The sequence below is a fragment of the Denticeps clupeoides genome, chromosome 10 (assembly GCF_900700375.1).
Source record: "Denticeps clupeoides chromosome 10, fDenClu1.1, whole genome shotgun sequence".
NCBI lineage: Eukaryota > Metazoa > Chordata > Actinopteri > Clupeiformes > Denticipitidae > Denticeps > Denticeps clupeoides.
In genome coordinates, this window is record NC_041716.1 from 22,162,647 (window position 1) to 22,185,250 (window position 22,604).

General features: G+C 43.4%; 1 protein-coding gene across 4 annotated transcripts; it reads right to left on the reverse strand.

Moving 5' to 3' along the window:
- Positions 1 to 3,929: 3,929 nt before the first annotated feature.
- Positions 3,930 to 21,295, reverse strand: brpf1 (bromodomain and PHD finger containing, 1). Of its 4 annotated transcripts, none has more exons than XM_028993157.1 (16): positions 21,095 to 21,295; positions 19,945 to 20,734; positions 19,426 to 19,615; positions 19,031 to 19,318; positions 17,779 to 18,134; positions 15,615 to 15,786; positions 15,332 to 15,466; positions 12,013 to 12,141; positions 11,552 to 11,882; positions 11,171 to 11,467; positions 10,647 to 10,928; positions 10,418 to 10,565; positions 10,186 to 10,316; positions 9,073 to 9,188; positions 7,843 to 7,997; positions 3,930 to 4,620 (listed from the first exon to the last, which is right to left on the reverse strand). In XM_028993157.1, exons 2-16 carry the CDS (start codon positions 20,691 to 20,693, stop codon positions 4,437 to 4,439), a joined length of 3,663 nt encoding a protein of 1,220 aa, XP_028848990.1. In that variant the 5' UTR covers positions 20,694 to 20,734; positions 21,095 to 21,295; the 3' UTR covers positions 3,930 to 4,436. The 4 variants fall into 4 exon arrangements, with proteins under 4 accessions (XP_028848990.1, XP_028848989.1, XP_028848988.1 ...); XM_028993156.1 differs by having other exon boundaries at positions 17,779 to 18,137; XM_028993155.1 differs by having other exon boundaries at positions 11,276 to 11,467; positions 17,779 to 18,305.
- Between the last annotated feature and the right edge of the window lie 1,309 nt (positions 21,296 to 22,604).

Here is a 22,604-nt window from a genome sequence, read left to right on the forward strand (position 1 = left end):
TACCTTTGCACCAAAATATTCAAAGTTGAAGACTTCATGGACAATAAACGTATTTATGAAGCCATCAGTGAGGAACACAACTTGGATGAGGAACTGGAGGATACAGATTATCCAGAGGATACAGAGGATTCTGGGGCAGTGGTGGCCTAGTGGTTAAGGAAGCGGCCCCGTAATCGGAAGGTTGCTGGTTCAAATCCCGATCTGTCAAGGTGCCACTGAGGTGCCACTGAGCAAAGCACCGTCCCCACACACTGCTCACTCAGGGTGATGGATTAAATACAGAGGACAACACCGTGTGCTGTGCTGCTGTGTATCACATGTGACAATCACTTCACTTTAGATTAACTGAATTTTGGAAAGTTCTATACCAAATAGAATCAGTTAAGGTTCCTTAGGCATTTCATAGACATGTTCCTGACAAGGAGGAACCTATTCAGCAACCACCTCCATCCATGGATGTGCAGGTGTTAAAAGAATATGGAAGATTCATATCACAGTCATTGCGTGACCTCTTGGGAATAAAAGCAGATGGACATGGAATAACGCACAGCAATCAGCTTTCAAACACATTAAACCATCCTTGACTGCCACACCAGTCCTCAGTTACTATGATGTGAACAGACCTACTGCATTGTCTGCTAATGCTAGTAGATGCTCGAACAACTGTGGAATCATGGGGTGTAGAGACACCCCACAGAAGCTGAAACATACCGGACACAGAGTGTGTAGTGTGTGGCTTTATTAAACACACAACTCGGCAAACGGGAACTCCAACAGACCAGGCATTCGTTCTCTCTGATCTCAGCTCCCTTTCACCCTTTACATTTACAGCATTTACCAGACGTCCTTATCCAGAGCGACTTACAATCAGTAGTTACAGGGACAGTCCCCCCCATGGAGACACTCAGGGTTAAGTGTCTTGCTCAGGGACACTGTGGTAGAAAGTGCGGTTTGTACCTGGGTCATCTGGTTCATAGGCGAGTGTGTTACCCCACTAGGCTACTACCACCCTTTACTTCCAGAGGCAGTGGAATACACCAACTGTCCATGGGGCATAGGTGGCCTAGCGGGTAAGGAAGCGGCTCCCTGGGCACCTTACATGGCTGCCCACTGCTCAGTAAGACTCATGAGTTAAATGCAGAGGACACATTTGGTTGTGTCAGCGTGTGGGTCACAATGACAATCACTTCACTTTCACGTCAACTGTCAAGTCCTCTAGTAAAATCCATGTATTTTGTATTGTGTGACATTTCGCACAGTTCCATGGCGATTCCTCTGTGAACGGTGACGCTTGGGAGCACATCCAGCAGTACGAGCTCACAGCACACATGCAGGTAAACTCAAAAGAGCCTGTAGAGGTAATCCAGGGCCCAGCAAGGCTGAATTATTGGGGAGGAACCTAAGATAAGATAATGGGGCTGTTGTAGGATGCCCATGAACGCTGTAGCCTTGTCACAACTACAGCTTGGTATACAATGCACAATTGTTGGACAGCTTGAGGTATTTCTAATTAAAAAGATAATGTTTGGGTAGCTTGAGATAATCTATGGGCATTCGTAACCAGAAAAGAATTTATGATGATGATGATGTATTTCTGTTGCAATACACCATGCCACTAGTCACATGTACCAGCGAAAATCTGGCCATTAACCCGACCGTAAATATACACACACATCACATAGGGGTAGACAGGTCAGGAAGATAGGGGCATGAAGAGAACAGAGAAAACGGAATCACATGGGAAGAGAGGAGGAGAATAAAAGCCCCTAGACTGTGCTCCAATATGGAGGGGAGGGTGACAGACACCTGGTCCTGCGGCCACTAACGCGCTGGTCAACGGGATGTCCTTGGGATGGGGGAGAGAGAGTCTCGCTGCCCCCGCCCACTAGGGGTATTTTGGCAGTGGCCAAGGCCGAGGCCAATGCTGATAAGAGGAGGCCAAAAACTGACAGGATGTTCTGTTTGGGTTGTCTGTGCGGAAAAGCTGTGAATTTCCAGCTCTGGTCTCCAGCCAACATTCTGTGCAGAGATGTGACTTTCTCTGAGATGACATCCAATTTGCAATCAATAGTCACAGTGATGTAGTCCAGTCTGCGATCAATCATCACAATCTGAGCGCCAACAGCTCCACCCACTCCTTCAGTCATGCTGGCCAGCCCAGTGAGGTTTTGACGGGCTGCCACCGTTTCCAATCTTCGAGTAAGACTTGTTGTCATGGTTCAAAATAGGTAGATATCCTCAATGTCCTCCACTGAAACAGCTACAAGGCACATAATCCACTGCATACGTTCCAGAAGGACACCCAGGTTTCTCTGAAGGGTCTCAGTCATCCAGGTCGTAAGAAGTCCAGTTTCTAGTGAAATAACCTTTTTTGAGACACTCAGGTTCCCCTGAACCTGGATTTATCTTCGAAAAGATGGTGTCAATTGCACTGAGAGACCAGTTGATCCAATCCACGATTTCCTCAGTTCGAAGAGCAGGGCTAGGAGACAATAGACGAGCATGTGGGAATGGAGGGGGAGAGAAAAGATGCGCCCTCCTCTGCTGAAAGTATATTTCTTGGGGCAGGTGGCACCTTGGCAGTTCAAAAATCGAACCGACTATGTTTGCACATTTTGTCCATTCTTTTCATTGAAATGTTCTTTTTTATTCCAAAAATAAACATGTCAACGTTAGAAACTACTTCACAGTCCCACAAATACTCCTACACAGCTAATCTGCAGAATTTGCACAATTAAAACTTTCACATCTCTATCAATGGGTTCCATTTCCAGTCTCTCTGATTCTCAAATATGGCCCCCAGAGGTTTAGAAAGTCCCGCCCTTTACCCATTGCAATATGCCAATAGCGTTTGCAAGTTACCATTGTCTGCTTTCATCTTACAGAATTTCTAAGGATATTTTCACATCATCCATTGCAACATAAACTCATGTTAATAATTGCTGATATTTAGTTCCAATAGTTACTTCAACATCTCCTCAGAACCTGGGGACGAGACTGGGGACAGTCGTGGGGGAATACAGACAAATGCAGAGGAAAGATATGGTTCAAGCTGATATGTGACAGAATATCTCCAACGGATCACAGGAGGCAGGAGGCCTGGATGAAGTGGCATTTGCCGAAACGTAAGATCAGCTGGTCTGAACTGCGGAGACTGGAGCCAGTCCGATTCTCCCTTTTTACACCAACAAACCTACATAGGAGGGGAATGATGGCTGCATCTGGGTGGGGGAGAGACCACAACCCTCAAGATAAACCATGAAAGGCCTCCTGCAAGATCATCCTGATTGAAAAAGCAGTCCTGTGGGAGGATGGATGCATCGAGGCCACAGAACAAAACACAACCATTTAAAGAAATAAAAGCCTTCTGCTGATTATGGATCAGGTACGAAGAATTAAGCTGGAAACCAGGAGCAGAGCCGCCAACTGGAGATCAGATGGATGCCACCTGATGACATTATTTTCTGGCTGAAAGCTTCAGTCACACTTTGAGGAGCTTTAGGAGGATGCAATAAAGTAATATATCACAAAATATTCCAACTTAAACAGCCAATTATTTCCCATGATTAGCCTGTGGTAGGTGCCATGACTGCAACAAGTTTAGGTTGTAGGGCCTATTCCCATCTCAGATACGTTCTTAATTCTATGAATTTTGTGACATGACATTAATAACCATTTTAGAATATGAATATTTAGCCAGCACTTTAAAATTCCCTTTGGTATCTGTTGATCTGGCTCCAAAAATACATGGGACTATTGTTTCTGGTGTCTATAATTTCACTCGTTGAGATTTCTCTGCAGCTCAGTCGATGCTTCACTCTGGCTGGGTGTCACTGAAACCAAAGTAACTTCTTTTTTTCTTCAGTTTTGCTCGTACAGACAGGATGTGTAGACGTGTGTAGATACAGAAACACAATGTACACAAAATGTACAAAATTCAAAGATCTTTAATTTCTACATGAGGTCTTTTGGTAATTTTTACAAAATGTCTAAGAATTGTTGGAGAAAATGGAGATGAACTATCTACATCCCACCAGCCCAAACAGTTATCAATACAAATACACAAAATAGAAACCAAGATATCCCATAAATACAAAGTCTGTGAGATCATTGTGTGCACCAAAATGTATTCACGAAGAGAATAAATTAAAACATTGTGTACCCCTGTGTCATGTCCCTTTCTTTGTAACTAGACTGTGCATTTATCAGAATTACTGTAATGGGGCTGGAAACAAGGCCTAGAATTTATCCATCAGCAATTACAGTGTGAGAGACCCTCTGTTTACACGGCTATTATTACCACCTCCTATTCTCTGTTCCCAACCCTCATGCGATCGCTCATTTAATACTGCTTAGTGTGCACAGATGTGGTTGTATCTGTATCTTTCCACCTGCATGGGCCGCTTTCAGTATGCACCGTGGGTCTGTCCATGTGGTCAGTCGCTGTCGCTGGAGTCGCTGCTGGGGTCTCCCTGGACTTTGTTCCGGTGCTGCATGGCCCGGTGATAGGCCACCTGCACAGACTTGCGGATGTTGGACTTCCTTCCTTCCAGCATCTTCTCCTTGTCCAGCTCCTGGTCCACCCCCAGGGGGACCAGCTTGGACCGTGGCAGCCACTGCCTGGAGAGGGACAGAGAATACAGGTGAGACACAGATTTATGCTAATTGACTTATTTGATATGTTCTATTTCATCATTAGATTGCCATTGCGGTGCACAGTAACAAATCTCTACTTCTCAAGACCATATGAATGCAACATCAGTCATTTTAGTCAGACTAGTGAGGGCATCACAATTGACGTCTGAATATGGCAGTGAACATTGTGAATAGGACTGGCCGTGCAGCCAATAACTGGTGCCACAGTTACCAGAGTAGAACAGATCAGAAAAGACTGAGGCATCATTACTGTTCTTCAAACACATTTTGAGTCAATTTTGTCCTACTTTTGCTTCACATTCTGCAGACTTGCACTATGATTAAACTTTGCCAAGAAGACAGGAAATGTACCCATTCACAGCGGCTTTTCTCCACTGCACAGGAAACTGTGTTTTAAGCAGGTTTTTCCACAGACCGTTCATTAAAAAGAAAGTTTAGATTTAAAATGAATGTTTACAATGAAAATGCTTTGCTTTTTGTAGATTGATATAATCCAGTTTGGATGCATAATGCAAAAACCATAAGTGGTGAAAACCTTCACAGTGTCAAAGTGTACAGAGCAGTCAGTCCTCAATATAAATGAAAAGTAGAATATGGTGGAAAAAGCAGTTAGAATATGGTGAAAACCCTTCAGTTCGACATTTCTGCATATTTTAATGATCATAGGTATTTTATTAACCAACATAAAACATTGCAATACTTTGAATATCAAATCATTGACACCATTAAAACCAAATTAATACTAAAATGAATACTAATTAATAGCAAATTAAAACATCTGATGGTGAAATCTCTGCGCGGGGAACAAAGACGAAAATCCATATTGGCACCCAAAGAACTTTGGGACCTGAGGTGACGCTGCATTTAACACAGGCACAATTGTCAATTGCGAAAATATTTACTCTAGAACTCTAGAACACATCTCACAGCATTTCTACACATCTTTCACACACTTGATTACTGGCGGGGCTTTTTGGACAGATACCTTTAACTACTCTTATACAACTACTCTGCCACTCTTTATTACTCACAATTAAAATAGCCAAATGATCACTGAAAATGCAAGACTTTATTTCAGTAGAGAACATGACCATAACTTTATTTGGAACGGTAGCGCCACCTTGTGACGATTCTTTGCCTGCTCTTGTGGCTCTTTGAATACCTTTCATTCATAGCTGTTAAAGCTGAAGTTGACTTTATTGTCATTTCAATAATTCCAAAAATGTTAGACAGCACATAGTGGAATGAAACAACTTTTCTCCGGAACCTGGTGCTACATGTAACATTTGAACAATTAAACAAAGTTACACACTGACATAAAGTGCACATGTACGACACAGACAAACTGGGAAAGGAGATGAAACAGAGATAGAAAAAAGTATAACTAAGACTAGATTACAGACCCAATGCACAGAATCCTCTGATATACATCATGTTTTGGAATATAATATAATGGAATATAATGAGTCACGTTATCAAAATAATTGCTATCCAGAGTCTCCTTATCAGATCACCAACATGGTTTTCCCATACTTAGGAATACCGTTAGAAATATGAATGTGTGACCTGATGTTAGAGTTGTTGATGCATCAGTACTAATATACCGTGGGGCCATGGGGACAATGTTCACAAGCAGAAAATGCTCTCAGTGTGTTAATGGAGAGTATTAAATAGAGTACAGTAGAGACCCTGGTGAGGTGGAGATCTGCTCTAGAGAGGAATAAAGGTCAATAGGACTGAGAGAGAATACATGTATGTGAATGAGAGGGAGGCCAGAGGGATGGTCAGGTTAAGGCAAGTAGACAGGGGTGATAGTGAGAAAAATTCCTGAGCATGAAATTGTTGCCATTTTTTTTTTTTTCATAAAAATGCCCGACTCCATATGCATTCCCACCTGTTGTGTCATTGTGCAGGGTGCTTTAAGGGAGTAGCGCTGTTGTAATTTTAATGAAATGAACATTTCATCAAAATACATTTAATACAGGAGTGAATCATATGGAAAGGATAGGTACTAAAGACCAGAAGTTCGCCTTTGCTAACGGCAGGAACAGTTAACAGATTGAAGTGAGACTGGGCAGCCGGTGACACTTTAGTCAGTTGGTAAACTACGAGAGAACAACATAATATATTGTCACTTCAGTACTCATAACATAAACCGCATCATTCTGCATTCATGTAATCACATGATCTGCGTAATCACATCATGATTGCACTTGTGAACCAAGGAGTGTGCCGCGCGCCATGACTGCTGGCTTACTGACAAATAAGATAAGATAAGATAAGATAGACCTTTATTAGTGGGAAATTGCATAGACTTTGTTTCATTTGAATTAGAAAAAACAAATGTAGGAACATACTTTTTCCACCTCACTATTCTATTCCGGGTTCAGTAATAAAAATGTAAAAAAATGCAATAAAATTTTCTTGTAAAAAGAATTCTCACCCTCAGAGCACATCCGCCGGCGAGTGCTGAATTTAGCCGTGTAGCTTTAAGTCCCGCCCTTCCACTATTTCTGATTGGCTTTATTGGTTGAGGTCTCTGAGCTTCTCATATCTAGTGTCAGGTCACTTGGGGAAGCTGATACACACAGTGAAAGGTTGTCTCTGCTTTTAACCCATCCCCTGAGGTAGCAGTGGGCAGCCACGAAGGGCTGAATTGAACCTGCAACCTTCCTCACACGCTAGGCCAACCACTGGTGAAACGTAAGGTGAAAAATTGCCATACCAGGAATGAAACCTGCGCTGCCAGTATGAAAACCAGGAATCCACCAGACCTTCATAGTGATTCTGTCTCAACACACAAGTCTCAACTGCCAGCTTGTTAATATAACAAACCTGAATTCACAATTCAATAGCTCCTCCTAATGCTATTAATGAAAGGGCAAATATGCAGTGGGGCAGTGGTGGCCTAGCGCTTAAGGAAGCGGCCCCGTAATCAGAAGGTTGCCGGTTCGAATCCAGATCCGCCAAGGTGCCACTGAGGTGCCACTGAGCAAAGCACCGTCCCCACACACTGCTCCCTGGGCGCCTGTCATGGCTGCCCACTGCTCACTCAGGGTGATGGGTTAAATGCAGAGGACAAATTTCACTGTGTGCTGTGCATCACATGTGACAATCACTTTTTTTTTATTTTTTTTTTTAAATATCATCATAGAGGGAAGTCAGTAAAAGAAGAAAGTGACTGACCAAGTCCTTTTGTTGTCAAAGAAGAGCACAAGGAAGAGGTGTTCTCGGGCCTCCTGAGTCATTTGCTCCCCCAGTTTGAGTACATCCAGTGGTGGAACAGGGATTGGCACACCCCTGTGGAACACCCCCTCTCGTGGCATTTTAGGGTCTATAATCTGGAAAGATAAAAAAAAAAAAAAAAAACAACGATAAAAGATTTCCTTATTCACAGATTTCCTTATTCACAGAGAAAGCCCATAACTTTGCATAATTTTCTATTCTATTTCTAAATGATTGTCATTACTGTGTACACAAATTATTTGAAATATTAATACTTTTATGAATACAATCTTTAAACATACAAAGCAATGCATTAAGCCATCACCACCCCACCTTACTCCACCTTCACGATCTACAAATGCTGCCAGATAGCGTTTGTGTAGTGGCCATGATTCATTTACTTTGATTTTCAGATCCATGTGGTAAAAGTATTAGAGCATGGGGCATTGTATAAGATGTTAGAGATGTTGTAATAATATATCTGCATGTTTGGTTTGTGGTCTTGAGATGACTATGACTGAGACATAAATAATAGGTAGATACAGGATCTTGTGCTCAGTGTTGGGATGTTTCATGGCACTTAAAACCTTACGGGGTTTTTTTAATTCATGGTTTTTGAGGTTCCTTAATCTACCTCAAAATTCACAAATAAATATCACACCATTCACTAACATATTTCTTGATTCAGCAACAAATGATCCATTGCTTCATGTTGCGTGTGTAAGAAAGCATGGTGCAATCAGCGGGTGACGTACGCTATGCCGTCGAACAAGAAACAAGGATCGGTTGCCACTGCTATGGTCCTACAGACAAGCATTGGCCAGATGGATACTTGTGAGTGCTTCACAATGGAAATGGAACAGAAAATGCTCATCTCTGATTGGCAGATCTTGTGCAAAATTTTGACATATATGATTGAGTAAATATACCCATAGTTGATTTCATCATGAACGTGCCCAGCACTATGTCACATGCACATTTGCTTGCACAGTGGTCTGGAACCTTTACAAGGAGACAAAGGTTGTTCAGACCCACAAAGAGGCAAAAAGCATCATCACAAAGATCGATGCTAGAATACTTAGAATGTTAATGAACACAATCAATAGTGACTGGGAAATGGCAATTGTTTTACTGACAGGGACAGACCCCTATTTAGAATATCTGAGTGTGAATGTGTGTGTATGTCCTCACCAATGCAGGGTATGATGGGTAGCCCCTGCATTTGGCCCACACTAAGTCCAGTGCATCTAGTGAAGTGTAGTCATCTGAGGTCATCCAGCAGCCAGATCTTCCACGGTCTCGTACCACTGAAACACAATGACATGACACTTATCCTATGCATAATGGCTGATGGTTGAAAAAGATCAGCATCTGGTATACTGCCTGGGAGTTGATGGCTGAATGCAAAATAAATTCAGTGACATTCACTTAAACTGTGTGTTAAATATGTCTTACAGCATTTAACGCAATGCCATTGTAAACAATGTTCCTCGATATCACTTACATTTACGGCATTTACTAGAGGCCCGTATCCAGAGCGACTTACAATCAGTAGTTACAGGGACAGTCTACCTGGAGACACTCAGGGTTAAGTGTCTTGCTCAGGGACATGATGGTAGTAAGTGGGATTTGAACCTGGGTCTTCTGGTTCATAGGCGAGTGTGTTACCCACTAGGCTACTACCAACCATATCAAATTGCAAAAGCTTTGCAAATCGCATCAATGGCACATAACATGATCAAAAGATTCACAGAAAGTAGAGATATCTCTGTGTCTAAGGGACAAGGTTGGTTTATTGGATACCCGTGGTCTTCAGGGCCTCAGACGTCACTGCATCACTCATCAGCATGATTGTGACAATGACATTGTGACTCTAACATGCACAAAGGAAGCCATATTTGAAATGAACTGTTTCAAAGTGGGAAAGGGTTCTGTGGTCAGACTAGTCCAAACTCTTGTTTGTAATCATGGACGCCGTGTCCTTCAGGGTGAAGAGGAGGGAGATCAGCGTTCAGTTCCAGCATCTCTGATGGTATGGGGATTGCATGTTTTAGAAGGAACTATGAAGGCTGAAAGGTGTGTAAAGGTTTTAGAGCAACATATGCTCCCCTCCAGACCACTTCTATTTCAGGGAAGACCACATATCCACATATTACAATCGGAGAAGTGCCCTGGTGCTGGATTGTTATCTGTGTTCTGTTTTCATTTTATTTAAATATAAGGAGCTTTTCTGGAATTTGGCTTGTAAAATTCTTTGTCGTATTGTGTATTTGAAATGGGGGACAGCACTATTCTCACACTTACAGTGAGATACACCTCGTACTCCAACTGAGTAGGAGTCATTTTCTGTTCCGGACGTTTCCTCACTGCTGTCCTCTTGAAAGGCAGAGCGGGAGAAGGACTGTTTTCCGCGGCCTTGCTTGGAGGGCGTGGTACTGAGGAAGAGAAAGAAAGACGTTTCTTTGGACGCACCAGCCTGATGTGATGGTAGATGGTAGCAGAGATGGTAAAAGGCGTGGCAGCTGTAGTGTTTTACCTGGTCCTGTCGGAGGCAGCGCTGCTGCTGCTGCTGCTGCTGGACTCGGAGTCGGAGCTGGAGCGGGGCATGCTGCGCTCATTGCGGTACACTCTGAAACTTTCCGTCACCGGTTGACTCCCAGCTTCGAAACTGTTGGTGGGTAGAACTGCAGAAGCAGCAGATCAGAATTTACCGTCATAGCAAGGACAGTTCAATGTGTCTTCTACAATTCAATACAGACTCATACCAGGCAGGAGGTCATCATTGTCACTGTAGGTCTCAGAACTGGAGCTGGAGTGGGGACTATGTGGCCTCTTCTTCTGACGCACGGGATTCAGCAGGGGTAGCTGAGGTGGGCCCACTGGACTAGGGTTCACCCCAGATGGCCCACCATGCAATGGCTCTCGGTTTTTAGGGGGGCGGCCCGGCCGCTTTGGAGGACCAGCTGTTTTAGGGTTCTTTTTGGAGAACAGAACTGAAGTGCGTCTGCCCACTTCCGGAGCTAGAGCTGAGGACGAGGTACTGAGCTCTACACAAAGGGAGAGGAAACAGATCAGCAACATTGTTGTCCATGCTGAGGACATTCTCGCCCATTTCACCCAAGTGAGTGCATACACAGGCTCCCATTTTCTGCCATTTTTCTGGTCCTGCTTATGGAATAACTCAACCCATAGCTAACGGCCCAACTTAATCATCTAAAACACATCAAAGCATAAAGAAATGAATATGCCCGTTTTTCTCGACCTTTATCATAAGGCATGTGTGGGTCACCTTTCTCTTGGCTGCTGCTCTCTTCTTCATCATTATGCGGAATTGTGGAGGTGTGGTGAGGAAGGGCAGAGCCTCGGTCCCCTGCGACTCCTAATTCACGCGTACCCATGCAAAGTCCTCCTTCCTTCTGGTGAGCCAGTTTGCGCTTGATGACGGTCATCTCCTTGCGAAGGGCTTTAGCTCGCCGCGATCGGCCAATGCTGTGCTTTCCCGAGCTCACTTCTTCAAAACGCTCCTGCAGGACGCGCAGCTGCTCGTCCAAAGAAAGATGTCGCCGCTTTTCCGGCAACAGAAAGTCTGTGGGTGTAAGCGAGAGCACGATAATTCAGCTACCACTCCTTCACACAGCGTGTTTATTCCGGAGCATAGCGCCGGCCTTACCCTCCTCACTGAAGGACGTGTCCATTTGAGCTCTGTCCCTCTCGCACTCAGGGCTGGGCTCCCGGGACAGGTGCATGCCCGTGTCGAAGTCGTAGCCGATCCGTTCGGCCTGTCGGCGGGCGTGCCGCAGCACCATGCCGCCGCTCTCCCGCAGCCGCAGCGCCGCCCGATAGAACACCGTGTCCTTGGCGTTGTACTTCAGACAGTTGTTGACGATGAGCAGGAAGTCCCCCTCGAACGCCTGCAGGCTCGGGTAGCAGTGAGCCTCCAGCAAACGCCACATGGTTTGGAAATCCATCGGCCGGTCGATGTGGTCCAGGTAATCCGGGACCTGAATACGTAACACGCCTCATGCTCATTACGTACATCACACGGCGATAACAGCGAAGAACAGAACCTTTTCTGCTATTCTGCTAAATACTACAGCTTTAATTATGAATGGATTCGTTTTCTGAGATCACCTCACTGAGTGGTACCGGTTCGGTGAAGAAGTTGCTTGTGTCTCGTTCCTCTAGTTGCTCCAAAGTGCTGCGCAATAGTACCAGGAAAGGAGTTAGCTGCATTTCCAGGGCCAGCTGCTGCACCTTGATCTGGATAGTTCACATTAAAAACACAGTTTTAGAAGCACACACACATTTCTTAGTCAGAAGATGGATTATGTATGATTGGGGCTGTGGTGGTTGATCCTTAAATAAAAGATCATGGAGGTATGATCAGTTATGTAAATTACATCTTGCTTTTAACAGGATATGGAAAGCAGTCGAGGTCCTAGAACGAGGAGTTGAACTTCAAAATACGTTAAGAAACATTAAGAAAATGTTATTACAGTAATTACTAAAGTAAACTGTGGAGATTAATGCCTGTAAAATCATGAAATATACTCACTGTGAGTAACTAAGCAATAACCATGAACGAGCCAAAATTAAACCTTGACTTCACCCCTTCAAAGTCTTTGTGTTGTCCACAGGAAAATCACAACCAGAAATCCAGTAAAACAGGGTATGTTTTGGTGTTAGGAAGCGTTTTACTTCCTTTGCAGGGTATGACAGGGTACTATGGGTAAATTTTTTATGCAGGTGTGATAAAAAAAAAAAAGAACTACCCATAAATTCCGCCATAGTGAAGGAATGCAGGTACAGGACCAATTACATTACAGCAAAACAGTCTAAACATTCCTGACGTAGACCATGGCAAGACTGAACAAAGCAACAAGACAAAGTTATTCCGCATGAGCAAGGTCTTTCCCAGACAAAGAAGCACAAAGAAACAGGGTGAGGATTGTGGACAAAGTGGTCAGCCACGGAAAACACATCAAGCTTAGTTCTATATGAAATTAGAAAATGTCCAGCAGAGCAATCAGCTTAGAAATGGCAGAAACCGGTGGGACCCGGGTACACCCACCCATCCCTATCTGGAGATGTCTGGCTACAAGTGGTCTTCATGGAAGAGTTGCTGCCAAAAAGCCACCTCCAACATGAAAACAAGGCCAAGTGTCTCAACTATGATCTGCCATGAACCGAGGTGCAGAAAAATGGCAGCAGGTGCTCTGAAATGTTGAAATATTTAGCTGTAGCTGAAGGCAGTTTGTTCACCAAAGGCCTAGAAAATAGAACAATAATGAGTGTCTACAGGCAACAGTCAAGCATGGTGGAGGATCTTTGTAAATTTGGGGCTGAATTTCTGCCCATGGATTTGGACAATGTGTCCTCAATGCTGAGAAATGCAGGCAGAAACTTATGTTCAGCACATAGAAGAACCAGGAATGCTTGAGTACCTAGAAGAATTGATGCTGTTTTGCAGGAAAAGGGTGGTCACCAGCGCTGGTCACTAGGACTGGGCAAATGTATACATTTAAATGATTATGATATTTTTACATGGCATGGATCTGTTTATCTGTTCAATTCTGTTGTACTTCTACATGAATTGACTAACATAGCAATTTATACATTCTAATTTCTGCATATCTGAATGAAAAAAAGGAAAATAATGTCAGTGGTAGCATTCATTAAAAAATACAAATGTAAATACGGGGGCTTGAATACAGAAAAATAAACAACAGCAATGGAAGCTGCCAGTCCAGCATAGTGTCCTTCCTGAAGCAACACAATTTAAATATCATGTTGAACACATAGGTTTAAGTCACAAAGGCATGTGATTTCAACTACTCTTATATAATGAGCGTGCAGGTAATACAGTTATGTTCAGTTATGTCGTATTAATCCTGTTTTACTTTTACTTATAGAGATCTGTACAGAATTTAAGTTTTAGTTTAGTGTGTATTTACTAAAGTAAAGTGAAGTGATTGTCACATGTGATACAAAGCAGCACAGCACACGGTGCACACAGTGAAATTTGTCCTCTGCATTTAACCCATCACCCTGAGTGAGCAGTGGGCACCATGACAGGCGCCCGGGGAGCAGTGTGTGGGGACGGTGCTTTGCTCAGTGGCACCTCAGTGGCACCTTGGCGGATCGGGATTCGAACCAGCAACCTTCTGATTACAGGGCCGCTTCCTTAACCGCTAGGCCACCACCACTACCCACGAATATTTGAACGAATCGCGATTGCGATTTTGGCAACTGTTTTTGCTTTTTCAAACAAGCTACATACATTCTAAATGTATTCAGTGCACAAGAACATTTCACAATGAAATAACAATATTGTATTTAATAAACAAAACTGTAATAAATTGTCTTAAAAACAGACAACATGGAAAAAAATAAAGATTAACTAACCTCAATTCCAGTCAGAACAATAAATAAAAACTAACATAAATCAAAACCAAAAAACAGATTTCTCTCTAAAGGTTTTTAGCACAAAATGAGTGTGAGATGGCAGCTGGTAACTTTTGTCAGGTGTTTGTATTAGTCTTCGGAAGCCGTCTTTACTGACGATGTGCGCAGGCATCAGATCTTTGCATATATGATAGGTGATCGCGTCGGTAATTTCTTTGTGCCTTTTTGATCCGTTCTCATGCTTGAACAATGGATACTTGTTCAGTCTGTCTTTGTGTGCGTTTGTTTGTTTCGATGGTCTTTGTCGACCTGCATTGATCATGCAGTTTTTTATGACGCGGTTTTAAGTGTTGGAACAGATTTGCAGTATTGCTCTGTTTCGTTGGAATAATAATTTCACAAGTCTTGCAAGTTACCTTGCTCTGTGACACATCCTCTCTCCTGAATCCAAAATACTCCCAAACGACTGACGTTGAATTGCTCTTTGGCACCAAATCATTTTTATTTTGACCTGCATCTGATTGGTTAACATTTTTCTCCCGCTCAGCTTAGCTGTGATTGCCCGGTGTGCTGCGTCAGCTCTGATTGGTTAACATATTAAAATCATACACACACCGTATTGTGAATAAAAATCTAAACCTTAAGTGGTTTAGAAATCGCATGTGCTTAAATCACGTTTTTTTTTACGATTGCGATTAATTGCACAGCACTAGTATTTACATATATATACACACACACATAGTTGAACTTCTTTTATGATTGCACTATGGGGGGTCTGTGTGAAACATTATTTCAGTACAAGGTAAACTGTGTATATTGTTGTACTGACAATAAACCAATCTTGAATTTTCCAAAATCCAATTGAAGACTTTTTAAGGATCCACAGAAACCCTACTTCAAGACATAGTTCAAATGTAATTATTTAGAAGAAAATTCATTGTTAGCTAAATCATGACGGCCCTTCATGTAACTTTAATACATAAACCTGAACCAACATACTGACCACAACCCCAATGGCAGCTGAGTACAGTACAATGCAACTCACCGTCTCCCTTTTCAACTTCTCCCTCTTGCGAATGAGCTCAACCAGCAATCGGGCTCGCTCCAAGTCATGTCTAAGCCGCTGCCACGCCTTAAGCTGCTCCTTTAGGGCTGAGTGCTTCTCTTCAACGTCTCCCCTCTAAAGACACACACAACACAAAAATTATAATGTAATGATAAAAATGAAGGTGCAATATATAACCTCCCTCCTTCACCCATCTCTTCCTAACTGTGGGTGTCTACTTCAGACCCGTAACCCGTGGCTGCGTTAGAGAAGAGGAACTCACAATGGCAGCAGGGGCAGGATCAGTGTTGCGCTGGGACTGGAGGTGCGTTTGCAGCCGGCGCAGCAGGGGAACTCCATTACGGCTCTGCCTCTTCAGCGTCCAGTAGCTGTGCAGACGCTGCATGAATTGACTTTTTCTTTGCACGTTCAGGTTACTGGTGATTTTGCTCAACCTGCAGACACAAATACATTTAAATAAATGGGCAATATACAAAGTTTACCCAGGGTTGCCTTGCCTGGGAGAAATAATCAGTTAGAAACTGGCTTGTGGAGAATTCATATTTTGTTGAGTTTATTCACAGAACTGAACACGCCGCTTGTGTCTACTTTCATTAAATAACACCAGCAAGGGCGATATTTGCCCAAAAAGTGGTGCCATGTGCAATGGTAAAAAAATGCCCTCATGATTTACATAAATAATAGATGAAAACCAGAAAGTCCCTTGTATTCCCCTGAAGAACTACCCTACCATAACTAGCCTTTTTCTTGGCAGCAAATTATTTCAGTCATCCAGTCATCCGAACATGATGTTCGATGAGATTTGTGCATGTGCTGTATTGACAGGGTCAAGTTGAAATAATCTAGAATGAGGAGATATGCGTGAGAGCTGCCACATGTATGGTGTAAACGCTATATACAAAACACCATTAGAGTGTACTGTGTATCATTGGGCTCTGTAACAATAATTACACAATACCATAAAACAGAGGGTTTTAGCCAGCATCAGAAAAGTACACTAGTTTACTACCCATCCTAAACGTCTCACACTGCCACCTTGTGCTCAATTCTGATATGCAGTGCCCATAAAAAAAATTAAATAATAACCCATGAAACATGAATGGAAATTAAACTTTATTGCATGCATTGGTTACATTAACATATGAAACTGATTACAGCAAAAAAATGAATAGATAAAAATGTGTGTGCAAAAGGTATTACAAAAGATTATGTGCAAATAAGCAAAGGAAAAACAGCAGCTTCTGGCAGTCCAAAATCAGGTTCTTGCTGGTTCCAAAACAAGGTTTCAGTTGTAAATTTGCATTCAGTTAGTCCTTAAAATAAGGCTCAAGTTCAACTAAGCTTTCAACAGGATTTGAAAGTACAAAAACATTTAAAACTCATTGAGCAGTATGGATATAGGGAGACGTTCTGCGGTGACAATGGCTTTCTTCTTTGAGGTGCTGAGAAGACAGTCACACGCCTTCGCTTATTACTACTAAAATAGAAACAACAGAAAACTATCAGTTATCACAAATTAACACGAAAGCCAATGTATCATAGTTAATGCCTAATGCCAATTAAATCATTTTACTGGTTTACTCTTTTTAGCAACACATGCACAATTACACAGCTGAATTTGAACAAAATATCATGTAAATGAGTTCCCACAAGCCACATTAGAGGTGGAAGTGGTTCACTTTTCAGACTGATCGCTAGCATTAAGGAGAGAACAAAAATGGAAAAAATAACGAGATAGGACAGTAATTCACTAATTTATTCTTGCAGTTAACTGGCTTAGATATATCTCAGACTGCAAATCTACTGATACTAAACAAAAATATCAAGCTTAAGATGCTTAAACATACCTATCCGAAGCAGACGTTAAATCTCCAGGGTGCCTCCATTTCAAATGCTCATGCATCACTGCCGTGAGATGAAAAATCCGTTCCGCCATGATTCCCATGTCCGTGTTCGAGTCAGAATGCAGTCTGTGCTGACAGTTGGAGTACTACTGTCTACCAAAGACTGCCTGTAGTTTATCGCAGTTACAACCGGTCGAGATAATGCGTACATTGTCGCTGTGCTGAAAAAATTATTATATTCCATTAACATGGCCTTCTAATACGACGCAGCAACAATTTTTCATAATCGACACTGCTGACTAATTGTTTCAGGCCCAGGTTCTCTGTGGTTCCAGGGTGGAACCATGCACCACGACACTGCCGTGAAATGTAAACTGTGCTTATTGAGTTTAAAACGATGGCTCCCACACTCTTGAAACCTTCTTCATCCTCATTCCCCATCATTCATACATTCTTCCAAATGAGTTCAAAATCAGCACTTCTTGTAGCTACAGCATGACGGAGATAACGTGGAAGGCTGCGTTCATTACATAACGCTGCTGGAGAGTAGCTTACAGTTCCACATAGATGGTGAGGAGTTACCTGTGTGGTGGAATACAAGGCACTGAGACCACAGGTGCGGCAGCTCTCCTCTCAGCCAAAATCTTCCTCGCCCTCTTCATCTTCAGCCTGGATTTGGCCTTTGCCCTCTTGGCCCTCTCTGAGCTCCAACCCCCTTTACCCTCTTCCTCACCAGTCCCGAGCATTTCATCATCATCATCATCTGCCTCGCCCTCACTGTTGGAGGAGCCTAGGCTCCCACCACCGAGGCCTCCTGCTATTGGTCGAGCCGAACCGGGAGGAGTGTGGATGTCGCAGTAAGCGGTTTTTCGGACACTGAAGGAGGTGCCGTTGGCTCCAGTCTCGCGGACCGGCTCCATCTTCATGTAGAGGCCGGCCTGCTGTGCACAGGTGACATGGAAGGCAGTGTAGCAGTTAGCTTTGTGGCATTGGATGCAGGCGCCTGATCCTCGCTGCTTGCAGATGTAGCAGGTGAGTTTCCAGCGAGCAGGAGGGATGTGTTCAATGCTGTCAATTGGTTCCAGAAACACTGTATTGGCAAAACACACCTAGAACAGCACATAAGCATTCATAAATAATCTGCGGCCATATACATACACATTTATTTTGCTGATAATTACTCTTTTGATGCCACGACTACAGATCTTAAGCCAGTGTTTCTCAAATAGTGGGGCGATGGCGTGTTTATTTTATTTTTTGCACTGAACCAGAGCATGAAGGATTTATGAAGTGCAGTGAATAAACCCATAGAGGCAAGGAGAGACGAAGATAATGAGACATGCGTAAATCTCACGAAAGTTAAGACGAGGAAATATGAAGCATACGTAGCCCTTGGCTTTAAATATAGGCAAATGCAATTTGGGGCGCCATCCATCCAGGGGTGGCCACTAATGAAAGAAGACCACATTAATTTACCTGCTTATAAAAAAGTATGGGGCCACCAATGCACACCCCTCCACTACGTCAAGCCAACACGGCCACAGGGTCAGGGTCACAGAGTGTTTTTAAAGGTAAATGTATATTTAAAAAAAAAAACACACGTAATAATGCAGTTCAATCCTCCATCATGCAGTTATTACATATCATGTTTACTTCTTCCAAGAAGTAGGGGGGTGTTACACCACTAAATAATCAAGAAGCACTGTCTTAAGCATACAATGTGAAAGAAAAATTGAAAATAAACTTTTCACACTGTTCGACACACGCGGACGTGTGCACACACACAAAGAACAGATACAGAAAGCGAAGGCCAAAATCAAGCAAAGAAACCCACCTCCGGGATCCAGAGGGCGCACACCACGTGAGCCCAGCGGGCATCATCTGTCTGTTTAAAGGCCCCACCTTTGTTGGGACAAAGGGCACAATCAACAGCTCGGGACGGGGACTGCAGGCAGCGCCGGCACAGCCACTGGCCCTCGGGGATGTAGGGCACACCATAGCACTCCTGGTGCACCGCCAGGTTGCACATGTCACAAAAGAGAATAACATTGCTGTTCTGGCACTCGCCATCGTTGCAGATGCAGCAAACCGCATCTTCATCGATAAGGGCATTGGGGTCCCCCTGAGATTCCAATATGTAAAGCACAAGGAGGAAAAAAGAACATACATTATGACTGCGGCCAGGTGAGAAGACACCCTGGATATTTGACTACAAATACAATGTTTTACCTTGTTGTGGCTTTCAAAGCAAGACTCCTTCTCCAGTCTGTCCATCAGATACTCAAAGACCTCCTGGGGGATGGGTGCCACTCCATCACTGCGGCGTTTATCGTTCATAATTTCCAACCAGATGTAGTCTTCTTCATCAATATCATACTCCACTTCTTCATCAAGCTCCTCCATAGACTTATCTATGTACCTACGTAACACACAACCCAAAATTTACAAAAAAAGGCTCTTCCTGTGCTTATTTTAAAATCGCATCATGTAGAAATTGGAGTAGATGTAAATGCTGTAAATGAGAAGAGATGCACACAAATCCTGGATAAAGTAATGTGTACAACGACAAGCCAAATCTATAACTGAGTTGTAAATTTGGAGAGTAAAATAGCTGAACAGATCACTAGAATAATACTAATGGTAATAACAGGATATTTCCAGATAACTTTCTGCTGTACACACAACTAGATTTAAACTGAAACATTTGCAAAAAATATAATAATTATGGGTGAACTATTGAAAGGCCACCTATAGTAGGATGACGGGCGTGGTGGGGCATCAGGGCGGGCCTGGTCCAGCTCGCGGTACACCACCTCCGGCAGCTTGACGGCCGGCCCCACAGAAGTGCCATGGTGATGGGAACTTTCTTTCTTCTTCTCCTTGTTCTTGTGCTTCCCTGGCTTGGGGGTGGCGCCGACGCCCTTGCCCCCATTAGTGGAGGCGTTAGCAGGCATATCAGTTCGGTCCCCACCCACATCGCTACCTCCTCCACCCTCGCCACCTGTCCCATTGCATGTGTTCCCTGTGGCAACACCCCCTGCCCCCTCAATGGCGGCTCCATCTTCCGCTCCGCTGTCGTCCTCCGATACAACATCCAGATTCTCAAAAATGTTGATGCGATGAATGCGGCCCTGGATCTCCAGCTCCACCAAGCGCTGGGCCTGGGCGTACGTCATGGCCTCCCTGTCTGGGGAATGGGACCTGTCGGAGTGGTCCCCTGGACTGCCCAGTGTTCCGCTGTGCACCCCAGTGTCCATCCCAGTCCCCATGTCCCCGCTTCCACCCAGGGACGAGCGCGGTGGCCGGCCTTTGCGGCGCTTCTGTAGGGTGTTGCCCTGAGCAGGAGGTGGATTGTCATGGTCATAGTGATAGAGATGATACTCAATGCCACTGTAACTCTTGTAGACCTTGCGACAGCTCTCAACTGGACACTCGTAAGGAGGCTTAGTGGCCCGCAGGTTGTGGCAGAAGGTCTTCACGTCAAAGTCCAGGCCCATGCTGATGTCCACCTGAGGGACAGCAGCTGCTACAGCTGCATCTGAGACAGAAGGAGAAAGAAACAAAATCAGTAGCCAATGCTTCACTTTCAAAAAGCCTGCCGCACACCACCCACTCACTATCTGGAAAAAAGCATGCAGTGAACAGTCGTTTATATCACATGAGTTCACATGAGCTGAACATCATACCGTAGACCTGACCGCAGCGCGGGTCACGATGATACGAAGATATGAGCGCTGGACCCCCCTGCACAGTAGCTAACAGCTCTGAAGCTAACGTTTCGCCCATTCCCCTCATAAAACACCACCCGCACGTTCCAGGCATTTACAACGTGCAATTCGGCACCATTTCAAACCTGCACGAATACGAGAAACGTAGCCGAGGCTTCACAAACACTTACACCAAGCGGCTTGCTCACGCAAACAACGACGACGCGTCTGTGTTTAGCGAGCAGGGAGAGACCAGACGAAGGCAACGGAATATAAACAGAGGCCACGAAGTTTACCATTTACTAATTTACAAGTGCTTCTTTCCACCAGTTTAGCAGAGGTGAGAGAATCGAGGAACTCCAGCGAACAATAGGAATAGACGCTGTACGGAGCACGCGTGCCCGCACTTTCGACAGGCAAACCAGGAAATTGTTCAAAAAGAAATTCAGTGAATCGTTTCTTACTTATACGAATTCTTGTACATACATCGTGGCTTACACGTTTTAACTGGCTTACTTTTAGGGCGATTTCTTTACCACCACCTTGTATTAATTATGTTTCGGCTCCGTGGTGCATTTGCACCTGGATTGGGGCAGAAACGAAATGCCAGATCTTATATATTATTTACAGACATTTATCGGAGCCTAGAACGTTGCAATTAAAGTTTACGAACGTCTACATTTGACGACTGCATTGATCGTTAAATTGTCGAATCTGCTGCTACGGAAAAGATGATTAATACCTACGTTGCGCCATAAATTTAAACGCGAAGGGCGCCACATGCAGGACTTTTCCCATGACCACGGGCGCAGATGGTACTATGGATGCAAGACACGTCCCCCTCAGTTTCACTGGATCATTTTAACTTCATTAATCCTAACCCCAACGCATTTCCAAACACCGGATGGCATTACATATAATTGCACAAATTTCTGATAAAACTACTTGTTGATGCTAGCCTTTTTGTAAGCAGGGTTGAGACTAGGCCATTGGAGATTCTATTTTATTTTTTTAATATACTACTGAGTTACTTTCACTCTATCTGTATTGCCAAGCACTGTCAAATCAGTTTGGCTGAATTTGATTGGATCTGAGATAACAGAATGTCTCTGTACACCTCAATATTAATCCGTCTGAATGGACTGCACCGAAGACCAAGTGGACACCCAGGACCCATGCCATCATTAATGTCACCATTATATTTTGTCTGCCTTTTCTGATGGAAAGTCAAGTAAAGAAGTTCTTTTCTGTTTGGGGATGTGGTGATGCTCTAAACCAGATCTCTTGGGATTACTTTTCACAGGTGTATTTGGTCATTATATTATTATCATTAAGCTTATTGTGAATATTGTATTTATTTGTGTCTATTAAAGGAATTCAGTTGTCAGTGAGGATCTTGTAAAACATGGTCAAAATATTTTCACGGGGTGCACAGTCATGTTATAATATACCTTAAAATATACATTAAATATATTTTAATGTAATCTTATATTTTTATAATATACATTAAAAACATAATAATAATTATGATGCTCATCTTATGTTGGAAGAAGTCCAAATAGCAATCTCAATTAAAAAAATTAATAATCCCCCAGGTGTGGATGGTTTAAGTGCTGAATTTTATGAAACATTCTCAGATTCATTGACTCCCTTTCTTCAAAAACTTTATATACAGTCTATTGAGAAAAAACTTTTGCCAAC

Excerpts from the sequence above, each read along its gene's own strand:
- brpf1 (XM_028993154.1), bottom strand. The coding sequence starts at position 20,693 with ATGGGCCTGGACTTTGACGTGAAGACCTTCTGCCACAACCTGCGGGCC. Across the intron at positions 15,787-17,778 it reads CCTTGTATTCCACCACACAG|GTTGAGCAAAATCACCAGTA; the intron begins GTAACTCCTCAC and ends TTGTGTCTGCAG. Across the intron at positions 10,317-10,417 it reads GCTGCCTCCGACAGGACCAG|TACCACGCCCTCCAAGCAAG; the intron begins GTAAAACACTAC and ends TCTCTTCCTCAG.